The 16561-nt window shown below is 28.1% G+C and overlaps 1 protein-coding gene across 1 annotated transcript in view; it reads left to right on the top strand.

Moving 5' to 3' along the window:
* Brd7-9 (Bromodomain containing 7/9) overlaps positions 1–16561 on the top strand; it is a 77979-nt gene that overhangs the window by 58720 nt on the left and 2698 nt on the right. The window contains exons 11-14 of the mRNA XM_035369204.2: positions 9222–9330; positions 11512–11680; positions 13651–13875; positions 16093–16133. Of these exons, the coding sequence (XP_035225095.1) occupies positions 9222–9330; positions 11512–11680; positions 13651–13875; positions 16093–16133 (544 nt within the window). The remainder of the gene's footprint in view (positions 1–9221; positions 9331–11511; positions 11681–13650; positions 13876–16092; positions 16134–16561) is intronic.

Here is a 16561-nt window from a genome sequence, read left to right as displayed (position 1 = left end):
AAGTCAAAACTTGATAGTTATGTTGATTATTAGACTTGCATGAAAAAATTTATTGAAAAATTAGTATTTGATCTTGTGTACGTGCCTAATGATTCATTTTCGGGATTTGGTACTGTTAAATTTTGCACTAGTCTGTTTCTTACTGTTTGTGTCACTCCTTTTTGTATGTGTCTCACCTTTTTATAGTTATATTATTTTTACTCAAACGTTTTAATATTTATCTTAAAGCATACTGTAATTAAGCAGGAAATAGCTTTTAATGGAAAAAGAAAGGCAATATTAACATGACTAATTGTTCAGAAATCTGTTATGGAAATGTTATCTACCTTATGCCAAAAAATAAAGCGTGTAACTTTCATTTATTTATGAAATTCAAAATTTTTTATTTGCTTAGTGTTTTCCCTAAAAATAATTTAATTTCTTATTTTTGAATTTAGTTTTATAAATTTGCTTTAATATATAATCTTTAACTCAAAGATATTGTGCTATTAAAAAAGGAAATTTTATGCCATAGAAACACAGGTACTTTGTTCCAAATCTGTGTTCATTTTTTTATATATATATATATACTGAATTTTTATGCACTTGTGTAATTACTGAAATATATCCTTTCATGAATAATAAGTAAGTCCTTTCAAGAATGCATTTCTTTTTTGTTTGTTTGATTTTGTTGTTTTAAAAGATCTGCAGTTAAAGAAAGAAAATAAAGTAAGAATGCTTTACTTTCAGTTTTGAATAAATTTATTACTATTTACTGCAGCTTCAAGTTTCTCTAAACATAATTTTCGAAGTCAAAACTTGATAGTTATGTTGATTATTAGACTTGCATGAAAAAATTTATTGAAAAATTAGTATTTGATCTAAAATACCTTAAATTATTTGAATTATATTTTACTAAATCATGTATTTTGATATAACTAGATAGTTAAAAAAATTAAAATTGTAAATGTGCAGAAATACTTATATAAAACCAAGAAACCGTTTATATTTTTGTTGCTTTTTCCCTTGTAAATTAATTATATATATATATTACAGTCTGGGGAGTCAGCACCCTGCTGAATTGTAGTAAACAAGACGTCCAATCTACTAGACCATCAATGATGCAGATTTGGATTTTCTATTTCATAGTTATTGAAATCATAATGGTATGTTTGTTTAAATTAGTACTCTTTATGAATGTGATAAAAATAAATTCTGATAAGCTAAGAAATGATTTATTTTCTATTAATTATGAACTGTAAATAATGTAACCAATTTTCTTCATAGTATTTACTAAACATTTTTTTTTTTTTTTTTTTTTTTTAAGGGAGGTAGTCTTATTTATACAATTCTTGCAGAGATACCAAGAAATAAAACATTTCAGGAATTTTCACTCAGTATATCTTGATGTGTAAAATCGTGTTGTTCAATGCCATATTACTTTTTCACAGGGAAGTAATTTTATTGATCTAACATCTGCATAAATCAAACTTTTTTAAGAATGATTACAGTTTCTAAGCTAACTTAAAATTTTCAGATTTAGAAAATGTATGTTTAATGTAGCATTAATTTTCCATGGAATAAAAAAGGTTTTCAAAATGTTCAGTTGTTAGAGGGAAATAATATAAATGAGATTGTCCTGATACAGTTTCAGCTGGAAATGAAACTGAATTTTCGGATAGTGAAGATTTCATTTAAGAATTCTAATAAAACTGATTAAGGTAAATCCTCTGCATTTAAGAATTCTAATAAAACTGATTAATGTAAATCCTATGATTCATGTAGGTATTCTTCTGTTATCAGGACCAGATTCAGAAATGTGTTTTTATATGCATGCATTTTTAAATGTAGGTGCTCGTGTGTGCATGTGTATATTCTTTATGTATGTATGTGTATACTTATACACATATATGCGCATACATGCATATACACATGCTTACATATCTACAGTGGAACCCCGAGATACGAGTTTAATTCGTTCCAGCATTCAACTGGTATAGCGAATTTCTCGTATCTAGAAACAAGCTTCCCCATTGAAAATAATGGAAATTCAGTTAACCCTGTTCCATACCCCCAAAAATATCAACATTTTAATATCAAGTCAATTTTTCCTAATAAATAACACTGGTAAATAATATAACAATAGTTTAACTTTGTTACCAACATTTTAACTCCTTCTCATTAATCCACACCAACAACAGCTTCTCAACATCTAGGAGTACTTTTATGGTGCTTGGAAGCAACGATAATTCCTTTGGCTACATCAGGTTTCTTAATTTCTTCCTGCTTCTTCAGAGTAGTATAGATTTTCGATGTTGAAAGGCCGCAAGTCTTCGCCAATTCCGTCACCATGCTTATGTTTATCTATGATTTCTTTCTTGATATCGACGGCCATGGCCTCCTTATTTTTCTTTGCAGCACTATCTGAGGCAACAATCTTCTTGCGAGGCATCTTGAAATAATTATTTTCACGTTAAATGTCAAATTAACTTACAAGTGCACAAACACGTACATAAAAGAACACTGAGTGATCTGACGAAGGGATTCCCCGAGTTGAGCCGAATAGGGAAATAGCGCCACCCATACCAACAGCCTGGCTCGTTGCTCGTTACTCGAATTAATGCTCGTATTTTGCTCATACTTTCCTCGTATCTCGAGGTTTCATTGTACATTTCTGAATCCCGTCCTAATAACAGAGGAGTACCTTTGCCAGTATTGCAACAGAGCTAGAATGAATTATTATGTTAAATATGGGGAAAATGCATGCTTAAAGTACTGTTATTTTCTAAAAATATTCTGTATGTCTATTTTTTACAAGAAGAAAAAATAGCTAAAAGCTGTTAATTTACTCATATTTATTAGTTCAAAGGGGCCTTTGTCCCTAAAGAACTATTGTTTTTGTTTTGCATTGGTTCACTATAAATATCTGTTTCACTTTTCAAACTGTTCCTACCAAATGTTAGAGTCCCTAGTGTGGGATTAATACTCTCTATCTTAGTGCCCTCTATAACCTATGTTAGGGTTAACCTGTATAACCTACAAGGATTGCCAGTTTAGGCAAGATATTTAGGTAGTCATCATAATATGTACCTTATTTTTTATTATTTTAAAATTAAATTGAAAATAATAAACTAGTTTTCAAGAATAGAGTTAAACTAGATTTGCATTCAACTCTGTTTTATTGTGTTAATGATGTTTTGCTGTAACAAATATGAATTTTTTGTTTAAGTATAATAATTTAAAATATTTTTTCTAAAGAATGAAGTACTGCCACTAAGGTAAAGGTGCTAACTTGCAAGGTAATTTTCTATTGTACATTAACTCAATCTTTATGTCCTGTTACAGATATATTGGCAGAAATAATGAAAACCTCACATTCAAAAAGAAAAATAATAACGTTGAATGTAGTATATTAGATGGTTAACTGCGGTTTGGCAGCTCATTAATAATCTTACACATATTGAGTACGAATAACTTTGACAATTACCGGTATTTTCAATAGTATAAAATTAGGCAAGAAAGCAGCTTTAGCTTAGCACAGATTTTAAATACAACTCTCTTACCAATATTGGTTTGACGAAGGTAAAATATAATTGAATTTAATAAGTTGGAAATACTGTCTGTCTTTCCATGAATTAAAAAATAATTTCAAATAAAATTTCTTTTTTCAGTTTTTCATGTTATTTGTTTAATGTTATTGTAATCTGATTTATCATATTTAGTCACATATTCCATCCCTCTTTGCACTATAGTATATAATTCAAAGGACTTATCAGTTTCAGCAATATTTTTTTTTACCAGTATACATTTTTATCGTAACTCTGTTTCTAAATCATATCCTGAAAAATTAAGGAGTAAAGTACACAAAGAAGGAAAATATGCAAGTAAATAATGGCATTTAGTGTTGTTTATGTGTCTAATATTTGTACTAGATTGTAAAAGTTATAAAATTCTATTAGCTTTTTTAAATTATTCTTTTTTAAATTGAGATGCTTCTTTGCACCCAAATGGTTAAAGCCCTAGTGTGACTTTGGTACTTTGATCTAACTTCTATTCCTAATAAATAATCCAGCTGCATACAGTTTACTCAATTTTTGCCATGTGTAAGGTAAACAATATTAGCTTTTTTTAAATATATCTTTTACAACTATTCCATCAGGTAGATTTCTTTCATATTTTGCCTTAATTGAGTCATCCTGCTAATTAAGAATTTATTAAAGTTAATATGTTAAGTTTTTGTGTGTATAATTCATTTTAAGTACGTGCAAGCAAATGCATACATTAACAGTTACGTAGAATTATGTTTTGGGTATCAAATTCAGAAATTTTGGGGCTGTTTTTAGAAGATTTATTAATGATTTATACTATATTAATATTGGTAAAAAAATTCTGTGGCTTTTATATGAGAGTATATATTTTAAAATAGCTGCATGATAAGGTAGAGGTAAAAAGCTTCATGTGGATCATAAATTAATATTATGTGGCAATTTTTCATTTATTTAATAAAGAAAATATTCAAGCCACAATTAAAATTTTTTCACTGGATTATTTGCATACAAACTTTGCAGCAAATATTTCCTGCAACAGAAATGACAATTTTTATTTTGCCAAGACAGGAAATTTAGTTAGTGAAAGCAGTAACTCTATTTTGAGATGTTAAACAGGAAGGCAAATTTTTGAATTTAATTGATTTTTGAAGGAAGACTTCATTTAGTCTTGCTATCATTCTATGTGGTTCTTAACTTTTTTATGGTATTTATAATTTTATTGTTATTCAGCTTTCTGTTTGCTTAGAATGCACATGAATGTAGACTTGAAATATTTTATATTGCAAACTGAGATGCCATTGTTATCATAATTAAAGATTTTTGCTCTGATTTTGGATTTGAAATTTGATTTACTGATAATACGTTTGATTGTGTATTGGTTTCTGGTTTATTGAAATGTGTAAAATAGCCTGTTAATGCATATACATATGTTAATGACATGTATATGTTTATGAAGTATTCTGTTATATGTATATAGTATTGTGATTGGTTTTCTGCTTACTCTTTATTTAAGAGAAATTTATCTGTAAGAAAGCGAATATTCTTTACTATATGTAGGAGTAAAATTGAAAAGGCTAATGCAATATAATTAATACAAAATTAAGTTTTTTCTCATGTACTTAAATACAAACATAGCCATTAAAGACTTTCTCAACCTTGCAGTTCTAAACAAATCTTAAGTATTTTTTACTTGAAATTATAGGCATTGTGTAAGGTATATAAATGAAGCTTACTGTGCGATAGTATGAAATTAAATTTTTAATTACTGAAAGGTAAATTTTTAAATATGAAATACTCAGTGCATTTTATATGCATCTTTTTAATACTTCAACTATATTTAAAAACTGAAAACATTTGAAGTGTGAAATTATTACAAATTTTTCTTTTTCTTATTTAGGAGCTGTTCTCAAAACATTGGGTGACAAAGAATTCACTTTTACAAAAATCGAGCAGGATATTAAAGACAGCGAACTATAGAACAAATATGGCGAAGCTGCATGAAGTCTATGTTGAATTTTATTATTGAAAAAAATATGCTCTTCAGATTTAATGTTAGTTTTTATTGTTTAACAGTAATTGCAGTTTTCAAATACCTGTAAAATAAACTTAATTCTTAAATTAATTTCATGTGTATTTCTTATGCAAGTATTACAGTTCATAATACTTCAAACAACTTGAAATTTTTTACTTGTTAATTTATGTGGGATATGTTCATAATAATTTTATAATATAAATAACTCATTGTCATCATATGAGCATAATCTAAAATGCACAGCATTTGACAACAAATTAATAAAAAATTAGCCAACTTCTAATTGCTTTCTTTTGTCCAGTTGCCTCTTTTTAAATCATTTAATATCATAAAGCTATTTGATGAAAAAAAATAATTGGTATGTCCACATCAACATGTACATTTATAATGATGTTATAGAAAAAGTCACATGAGATAAATATTTAAAAACTTCAATATTCGTAAACAAATTAACTTTTTTAAATTTTATCTGGTATATAAGATAAAATAAAGAACATATTTAGGTAATTTTGAATTTGCATAATTTTATGAACTTATTTATGAAATTAACAGTTACATTGTAAAAGGGAACTTTTTAAAAATACCTCAATAAAGCATTTCTTTTGTAGAGGTGAACTTTTAGTACTGATCTAATATATTTATAAGATTTTAAACTGAGAAAGACAACAATAATAGATTACAATACATTGCAAGATTGACTGATAAATGTAAAATTTTTACATATCATAATTATGTGTGTAATTAAAACAGAAGTTACTCGATTAACTTGCATGCAAATTAATATTTTCTTTAACATGTTTGGGATAAACTGAATTTATTTAATAAATAAATATGTATATATTTGTGTATTATCTGAAGATATGAATAAAATATTTGTGACATTAAACATTCATCTTCAACGAAAATAACAAAGTCAACTTGGTAAACTATTGGAAAAGGTAAGTTTTCTACAATTTCCTGGTCTATATTTAACAATTTTAAAATTTAGCACACTCATTCAAATAATCTAAACGTATGATGTTTTCTTTTGTGCTACATTCGTTTACTGAATTTGTTAATTAACTATATTGTACTTTAGATAGAAATTAACGTGGATATTCCCTGTATTTTATGGTACAAAAACTTATATATTTGATAATAATTGACCTAAATCTTCCCTATGTTTTCTTTGCATATACGAATGACTTTGGTAAAAATTTAGTCCGATGTCTACTCCTCTTTACTGTGTATAAGTGCACATTTTTGGTAAAAAATTTGCATAAATCTCCAATTACCTATTTACTGCATTTTTCGTAAAATGTGCTTATTTTAATCTCTTATTTTTTATATAAATCTATGCAAAAATGTTCTGCATATTATGATTAAAAGATAAAATTAATTTAATATCAAATTTTTACATATCCTCCTTTTAGGTATGTACAGCAATATGGAATATATATAACTGGAAAATTTAAATGCAAAAAAATTAATTTCTATTAAAAAATTACATAACACTAAAAGGCTGAAAATCACTTTTAATATTTCATTTCAAAGTACTACAAAATATGCAATACGTTTTGTAAACCTGAGTTCTATGTTTTAAATCAATTAATGCTACCGTTCATTTACATGGCATAAGAAAATGTCCTTCGGAAAAGCAAATAATTTATTTAAAGTGTTATTTAGTAATAATGAATTTAGTAAACAACTGCTTGCTACAGTTTTTTACTAAATTTAAATTTATAAAATGAATTTAGTAAACAAAAATGCAAATGAACAATAGCATTAATTGATTTAAAACACAGAATTGATGTTTACAAAATTTATTGCATATTTTGTAGTCACTTTGAAATGAAATATTAAAAGTCATTTTCAGCCTTTAAGTGTTACGTAATTTTTTAATAGAAATTTATTATTATTATTATTTTTTTTTTTTTTTTTTTTTTTTTTTTTTTTTGCATTTACTAGTGCATTTAAATTTTCCAGTTGTATATATTCCATATTGCTGTACATAACTAAAAGGCAGATATGTAAGAATTTGATATAAAAATTATTTTACCTTTTAATCATAGCATACAGAAAGTTTTTGCATAGATTTATATAAAAAATATGAGATTAAAATAAGTACATTTTATGAAAAATGCAGTGAAAAGGTAATTGGAGATTTATGCAAATTTTTTACCAAAAAATGTGCATTTATACACAGTAAAGTGGAGAATAAATCGGATTAAATTTTTACCAGCCATTCGCATATGCAAAGAAAACATAGGGAAGATTTAGGTCAATTACTATCAAATATATACGATTTTGTACCGTAAATTACGGGAAATATATACGTTAATTTCTATCAAATATATACGTTTTTGTACCGTAAAATACGGGGAATATCTACCTTAATTTTTACCTAATATATACAGTAAAAAATCGGGGAAATTTACGTAAATTTTTACTAAATATATATGCATATGTGAAGCAAAAAAATTGAATACGTAAATTTTTACTAAAAATATACGTAAATCCCTGAAATTTACGTATATTATGCGTAAAAGTTGCGAATGAACAGTAGTCTCTCGCGTAAACATACCTAAATTTTACATAAAAGTTACGTATAGTATAACGTAAAAATATACGTAAATATTTAGTAATTGCCACTGGACACTTTTTATGATATTTTTACGTTCAACTTGAACGCTTTTTATACGAAAGGCCATTCGTAAATTGCACGTATTTTTCTTGTGCAATTTACGAATGCATGCTGCCTGGGTAGTTTCCTTCATTTTTTTACTGTGTACATATTGATGTTATGCATTGGTTTGAATTCTGCATGGAAAGGATTTTCTGAAAGGGTTTTATTTTTCAACATTCATTAGATTATCTTGTAGTTTGAGTCACAGAATGAGCATCGTATTTCAGTACTGAAACATTTTAGCTTAAAATATTTTTAATGTACAGGAAAAATATTAATATTTGTAAATTATCCATTATCAAGAATATGATTTAATACCAAATTTAGCATTGATTGGTATCAATAATTTTAATAACAATTATTACAAAATGTACTTTATGGTTGTCCTTTTTTTTAGCAGTGCAGACTTGAAGATAATTATGCAAACATCTTCTATATCCACTTCCAGGCAAAATTAAATTCTTGTTAGTTTTTTGTCTTTTATCTTAATTGGAAATAAATTGTACAGTTGTTGTAAATGTAATCTGGCTTTCTCTACTACTACTACCACTTCAGAACTTTTGCTCTTAATCGTGCTATCTATTTGTATTTTTCAAATTTACTTTCCAACAACATGTTTTTAGTGATGTATATATTTTAGGTTGTGGAAATTAGATCATTCTGCAAAGATGTATGATTCTGCAGGGTGGGACTCCTAGCTTTTGTTTTATTATTTTTTGACCATGGTAGAAAATAACAAATTTAAAATACTTAAGAAGCTAATAAAACTCATTATATGCTTAAAAAGCAAGCTGAAGGTAAAAGGTTGGTTGCAGCAGAGATTTACTAACAAGTTATTGCATTACTGTGGTGCTAGGTGTATTTTCTGGTAGTAGATAACACAGAAGTACTGAAATGTGCAATAATTGTGATTTTTATTCATATGTGATGGCAAATATATGTCTTTTTAGAATTTGCTATATATATGGCATTAACCTATCTATTTTACTCTTTACAGTCTTACAAGTTTTGCCAAAGATAATGATTATGTGTTACATATGGTGGATAATATTTTGGATTCGCTAACTGGGGGTGAACATTCCAAAACAGTTAAGATATTGGAAGAGGTAATTTTAATTATAATTTATAGTTTTAGTTAATATATTAAATAAAATGTTAAACTATTATATTCGAAAAGTAGATCTTAATTTTCTGTTTAATTATTTTATCAATCTTTTACTGGAAATATAATAATTTAAATTTATCAAATGTTATTTTAATAATCTCTAGAATAAGAATGAAACTGTTATGCCTGAGAGCATGTGTGTGTGTGGAGGGGGGGGGAATTCATTATTTTACAACTAATGAATTATACACAAAAATTGTTTTTAAATGTTGATTGCTATTATTATTGTGATTATTTCTTTTTACTATCATTTGAATTTGAACTCTAGTAGACTTTTGAAATCTGTTTGCATGTATAAAATATTATTGATGCTTGTTATTGTTTTTATTTAGTAGTTTTATCCACTCCAAATAAAGATCAAAATCACCAACTAACAAAGAATAAGCTATCTTATATTCTATATTTTCTTAATGTATTGTTTATCAGCATAATGATGTGGATAATTTAAAACATAATTTTATTTTTTCTTCTTAATAGTATTTTGCAACAAATATTATTTTATACCTTAGTGTAATAGGTTTTAAAACTTTTTATGCCATTGAATTCTTGTGCACACTATCATTTCTATCAAAAATGAAGTGATTAATTTAATTCAGGGAATTTTATAATCTTATATTTGAAAAGCGAAAGAGAAAAAAATGTGTATACTGTGGACCCATCCAGCTGATCAGTGTTTATATTTACAGAGCCTTAAGTGTTACCATGCTTTTTTTACCGAGAATGTAAATTATTGAAGATATCTGGATTTGTTTCAAGTATTTTCACCTATAAAAAATATTAGTGCTTGGAGTCATAAAAAGGGTCAGAAATTTTGGTTAATTTTTTTTTCTCTCTTCTGTCATGTTATTCACAGGTTATAAGCTCTATTATTATGATTTGCATTCTGCAAACTGATTTGATGTTAGTTTTAAGATATTATTAGATGAGTGTGCTTAAAGGCATGAGTTGCCTACTTTAGTTGTTATTTCCAGCATTAGCAATGGCATCAACATCTTGATTAATATGATTGGGAAGGAAGGGTGAAGAGGGAACAACATGTGTGGCATGGCCAGGTTTATCTGATCAGTGTTTGCATTTGCAAGTAATTTATTGAAAATGAGAGTAATCAAAACAGTTTGAGTGAGATCATTGAGCAGCAAAAGTTTTTAGTTTTGTCTGGGACTCAGTAATTAAACATCAATATTGAGAAGACAAAAAATTTAGTTTTTTCCTGTGCTGATAAGTTAACATCAATATTTGCACATAAAAAAATATTAAAAATAAATAAATAAATAAAAAGATTCAAGATATATCATTGGGGATTGAAAACAAGGGTTGGACATTGCACACAGGTATGTTGGTTGGTCATTTAAATTTAAATGATGTATGAATAAGCTTGGGCTATAAATACCCTGTTTTCACACATTTCCAAGGTGGTTCTAGGGTGTGGGATATAAGTTGAGACAAAATCTTATATCTTGATTTTAATTATTCCAAAGTTTATTAGCTAGCATATGGAAAATGTTTTTAGGCAGAATTTTATTTTACTAATTCCAAAGCTTAATATTTAGGGTCGATAAAAGGATTTGAGGTAAAGTCATAACATAAGTTTCAAAATGTGTCTACAACTTTAAAGCTAAATTTATTCTGTACTTTTTAATTCTCTCATTCTGATGTAATTCATAGCATAGTAAGTTTCACGTGTTTGCTTTATTCAGTTGATTAGATAATCAGGGACTTAACTAGTAACATATAAAAGGTAATCTCTAAATGTATTTCTCCTCCCGTCCTTTTTTTAAAAATTTTATTAAAACAGTAATGTATTTTAATATACTGATATTTCTCTTTTTATATTATTTTACATTCAGGGCTGAAGTAGTTACTGGAGCTTTCCTCTTTACTCATATTTTTATAAAGATTTAGTTTTATCAATTTATAGCAACATTTATTATTTTTATTTATTTGCTGGTAAAATCCACTGTATAGTCTGAAATTTACAGAATGTAAGCACCCCCCCACCCCCCCGTAAATATAGCTTTCAACATTTATCAACATTTCTTCATGAAATGTTTTAAAAAAAAATAGTGTACTGAGTTACAGCTCTCTCTCTCTCTCTCTCTTTTTTTTTTTTTTTTTTTTTCAGAAAAGGAAAGTGAGGGAAGAAGAGGCACAAGCTAGAAAAGTCTTAAAGCCTTTAAATGAAAATGAAATGGCAAAGACTTCACCATTATCTGCCCCAGTTACTGCTGATATTGAATCTTTACAAACTTTAGAAGATATTGATTTAGAACTGTCTCGCCTTGAGCATGTTGGTAAGTTGACAATATATTTGCCATTATCTCTTAAAAATTTTAGTACCTGATGGCTGTTAGTGAATAATATTTTGGCTTTATCCAAAGCTTCTGTATATTCGTCAAGGCTCATTCATACTGAGCATGTTATAAACATGATAAATTAAAATTCTAACACAAAATAGTAAATTTTGTTTTATTCATACATGCTTGAAGTGAAGTATTTCATCTGATCAGTACATGCTTTATTTATTGCATTTGTACTGGTGATAATATATCTCATCTGCTGTGATTGATTGATTCTTATTTTCCTAAAGCCTATTGTGTTTAACAAATTTCTAGCAGTGAACACCTATATTCATTCCTTTGTCAAAATTCTATTCAAATGACAAAATTCTATTGTCAAAGTTCTATTTTTCAAAACACCTTTCATTTCTAATTATATTATATAATTTTTATCTTCTGAGCCTTAATCCGAATGAGCCAAACTTTATACTAATTGAATTTATCTGTATTTATAGTTATATCTTGGAATCCAAACTTAATCCATTCCATTCAAGTTCCAAGATAATTTTTCATCTTTAGAATAATAGGAACTAGACTAATCTGTTCTTGTGTTCCATGAACTTGAATTTTCATATGGTTTTAACAGTAAATACACTGCTTTAAAGTAAAATAATAACAAATGATAATAATATTTGAACAAAAATGTGAATTAAAAAAATTATAAGTATAAAACCTGTATTTAATTTTAAAAGGACTGATGATGGAACATGAAAATCGAGAATGAGAAAGATAATTGCTTGGAAGGTGAGCCACTTTTCATAACAGCTTCAAGTAACTGCATTAGTGGTTCTGATGTCTGCATTCTTTGCCTTTTCATGCTATTTGAGCTATCAGTTGTAGAGTGCTTGGAATCACCGATCATGGTGTCTTTTGAGAGCTAACATTTCAAACTGATGTTGGCAATTAACTAGCCATTATTATTTTGTTAATTAAACAGTTGTCATTCTGTTTTCTTTTCTGTGTTTTGGGGGAGGGGGCTGAATGTATTTATTTGTTTTTTTACATTTTAAGCATTTTTATTGTTCGGTATTTTTAGTTATGAAAGGAAGATTTTTTAACAAATCAGATTTGATTTTTTGTTTTCCCTCTGGTTAGATTTGTTGAACAGTGATAAATATTTGATAATTCACTTCCAAGTTTTATTTTCAGTGACTGAGTAGTTTTGCTACATGAAGTTTTATTTATTTGGAATAAACACTTAAATGCAACAAAGACTGATGAGCCTAGAGTAACTGCAGAGTAGTGCTACTTAGGCATATCATTGATTGTGTCCATCAGTGCATACGCAAAGTGATGGATTTTATGGGAACTTCTTAAAGCTGTTTCCACCTTTAGAATGGCAAGTTTTAGTGATTTAAGCTGTTTTTAATGCAGTCTTGTAAATAAAACTTTTAAGTTTAGTCATAACATCTATGAAATAGAAGTAATTTCATTTTTCATATATAACCTTTTGAAAGAATTCCAACAAAACTTTTAATGGTAACAGTGTGACTGTGAAAAGACAATGAATTCAATGAATATTAGTTGGAGGAAGGCAGTTTGTGCAACAAGGATCCAGTATTGATTCGGATAAAACAAGCATTTAATTTAAAGTATCTACAAATGCCAATATAAGGGTGTGAAACATTCCTTACATTATATAATTATACTTGTACTGTGAATTTCCCTCAAAAAGTCCTCTTTCTTTTTAGTCAGAAAACTTGCAAGATTTGCCATAATCTAAGTAATCCAACCCATCCAATTCTAAATTCACATTTAAACATTTTTAAATAATATGTTTTTCAGTTATGTTTTAGCAAAATTGGTAAAACCAGATGCAATTTTGAATTTAGAAATGCTTTTGCATTTATGATGAAGTTAATTATATTTTCATCCTTAAAAAATTGTTGTGGATCTTAATGCAGTTTCAAATCTTTTATATATAGATAATGAGAATAAGAAGTTAGAAAATGGTGAAAAGAATCGTAGTGATCTGCTTCATTTAAAACATAAGCAGTTATTGAGTCAGAGAAGGGCTATTCAACAGAAACTAGACAATACTACTCAGTTGTTGCAAGATTTGAGAAAAGTTCAAAATGAGAGGCTGAGTTCCAATCCTCCACCCCACTTGGCTCTCATTCGACCACCATCTACTCTTGAAAATGATCTGGGTACGTATTTTGTTATGTGATGTTTATCTTCTAAAAGTGTTTAAAGTTTTAATTTCTAACATTCAGAAATATAAGGTGTTTAAAAAAGCTTGTATGATTGAATATGTCTTGGTCATAGATCTTTGGTGATTTTAAAAATGAATTAAATAATGTAATTGTGACAGTTTTGGTTTTGTGGTACATGCTAATAAAACTATAAAAAATCAATATTTTTATTCTAGAAAATAGATCTTTTCCAGTGGGTGTTTCAGTTAAGTTGTTTTTTACCTTACCTTTCTCTGGAGGAGGAAGGTAAAACTGCCCTGTAATATAAAATTAATGCTGAAAAAAAAATGTTAAATTATATGACTTAAATAACTTTTGCCTAGAGAAAAGAAAGCTCACTTAAAGATTATACTATAAAATTTAATTTCATTAAGTACAAAATTTCAGTTTTCAGTGTTTCCACAAATGCTAATTTCAAATTGACGTTCTTAAATTTAATATGGTTTTTGAAGTAATGTTTTTCTAATATGAAAAATATTTTGAAAATTTGCATTTGAAACTTCACATGCATATTAAACTTCAGCGATTATTGCATTTGTATATGTTACAGCCAAAGCCTGAAGTCAGCCAGTTTCCGAATTGGCCGGCCAATATTGCCTCACAATGACCAGCCAATGTCCGACCTTTTCTTGATTTCGGTGTTTGGCCAGCCAGTTCGCGAAAATGGCATGGGACGATCGACCAAAGTCAGAAGAAAAAGGTCATGAGCAAATTTTGGGTGTTTGTATACCGTAATGCTAATGACATTATAGCTGCCGCAAAGGAATTTTCCGACGAATCCGCCCCTTTTAGGCGCGTAGGATCGTCCTTCGGAACACAGGCCAAGGAGGTACGGTGACCCTAGGTGGGCTGTAGTCTGAAAGGAGAAGTTTTAGTGAGTAAGGATCTCACTGTACCAGAAACCTCCTGGTCTCTTATGAAAATTTCCTCCACCTTGGAGAAAACAAACAAACAAAAAGATAATCCTATTATCTACTGAATTAGTTTATTACAGAAAATTATCAGTATCATCACTTGTTACAACAAGGTGAACTTTTATGACATTTCGAATTGTACAGCAGTTTGTTATTTTTACATCTGCAGCGATTTGTTGAGCACTTGCATCAAGTGTAGCCTTGGCCACCGATTGTGAAGAGGCAACGGTTTGTAATGATTTTTCCTCTGTGCCCGCAGATGCTAATGTAAGTAGTTTCTCTTGCAAAATGGAAAACTCACTTCTGGAGTACAGTTGTTTGAGAACACCATGTTCTGTTCCTAGCTTGTAGAAAGCACCCTTGATGTTTATGCCAACTTCAAGGGTGCTTCGTGGATCACTGTGACCTCTGTCAACATCTGGTATGCGGATGCGTATATTATCTCCAACTTTTGCTGGTGGAAATTTTGCATCTGAATTTTTTAGCATCTTGACACTTTGAGTTTATAAACTAGTATGGGCAGCTGACCTTTTATTCGTATTTTCTTATTTATTATGACACAGTCTACAGGTAATTTTTCCTCCTTCGTCTGCTTCATTACCTATTCCACAAATTGCATGCACAAGCTTTCCACAGGATCCACAAGAATGGGCTGAACTACACTCTTATTGACAACATACTACAGAATTTGTTCGCGTTTTTATAGTCAGACAACTAATCTGGACTTTCCGATGTCTCTGTCGCCACTGCCGCTGGTTCGTTTGCAGAGAAAGTCGCTGTAATTACAGCATCATCCAATTAGTGATAGCTAAAGTAAAAGATTTTTTTAGTAATTTTTCTCACTGACCTTCTTTTTCTTTTCTCTCTTTTTTCCCCTCCTATATAAAAATGTAGTTTTTTTATGCATATTAACTTAAATACCTTATATGACCAAATTTGTTTTGAAAGTCTATTTTATCTAATATATTTAATAATTTATAGCTATGAGTCTGCGATCAGTTAGATAAGATAGAAATATTTATTCATGCAATATTTTTGAAACACATTATGTTTCAATCAGCACAATCTTATTCTGTTCATGTTCACTTTTGGAAATCTACTTTGCTGGTCATTAATAAGTAGTTATAAAAAATGTACGATATAAGCAATATTGAAATATTGTAAAAAAACACAATAGTCATTTGTAAGTAAAACATAAAATAGTGTTGTTTATGTTTTGTCTCTAATTTTACAATTCCAAAATCATCTTTTTTTGCAGCTGATAAAGTAACGAAAAAATTAATTGATGTATCTTCTCAGGTAAGTTTAAATTTAAACATATAATATCTTTAATTCTATATATGATGTAGTTTATGTAAATGTATTAGTAAGAGGGATTGCATTTTAATATAGTTGAAAATACTGAATATATCTACAAAGAGGAAAAATTATTTTTTAGATATCATTCACATCAAAGCAGCAATTTCATGCTATACAACATATAAATGTTATTTAATCATTACACACCAGTGAGACACTAAAAGTTTTATAAATATTTGCATAAATCACGCACATACATTCTTATTCATTTTAAATTAAAAAATTATTTAATTAATTGCTCATATACATACTTAAAAAGGTATAAATTTAGCTTCTGAGGAAACATGATGTATAATAATTTTTAAAACTTATAAATAAACAAAAATATGGCAGTGAATTCTGTTTCTAATGTAAACTTAAAACTGATT

Source organism: Stegodyphus dumicola, chromosome 4 (genome assembly GCF_044657685.1).
Source record: "Stegodyphus dumicola isolate Sdum_Otavi_A_Nest chromosome 4, ASM4465768v1".
Classification (NCBI taxonomy): Eukaryota; Metazoa; Arthropoda; class Arachnida; order Araneae; family Eresidae; genus Stegodyphus; species Stegodyphus dumicola.
This window is presented reverse-complemented; position numbering and strand designations above follow the sequence as displayed.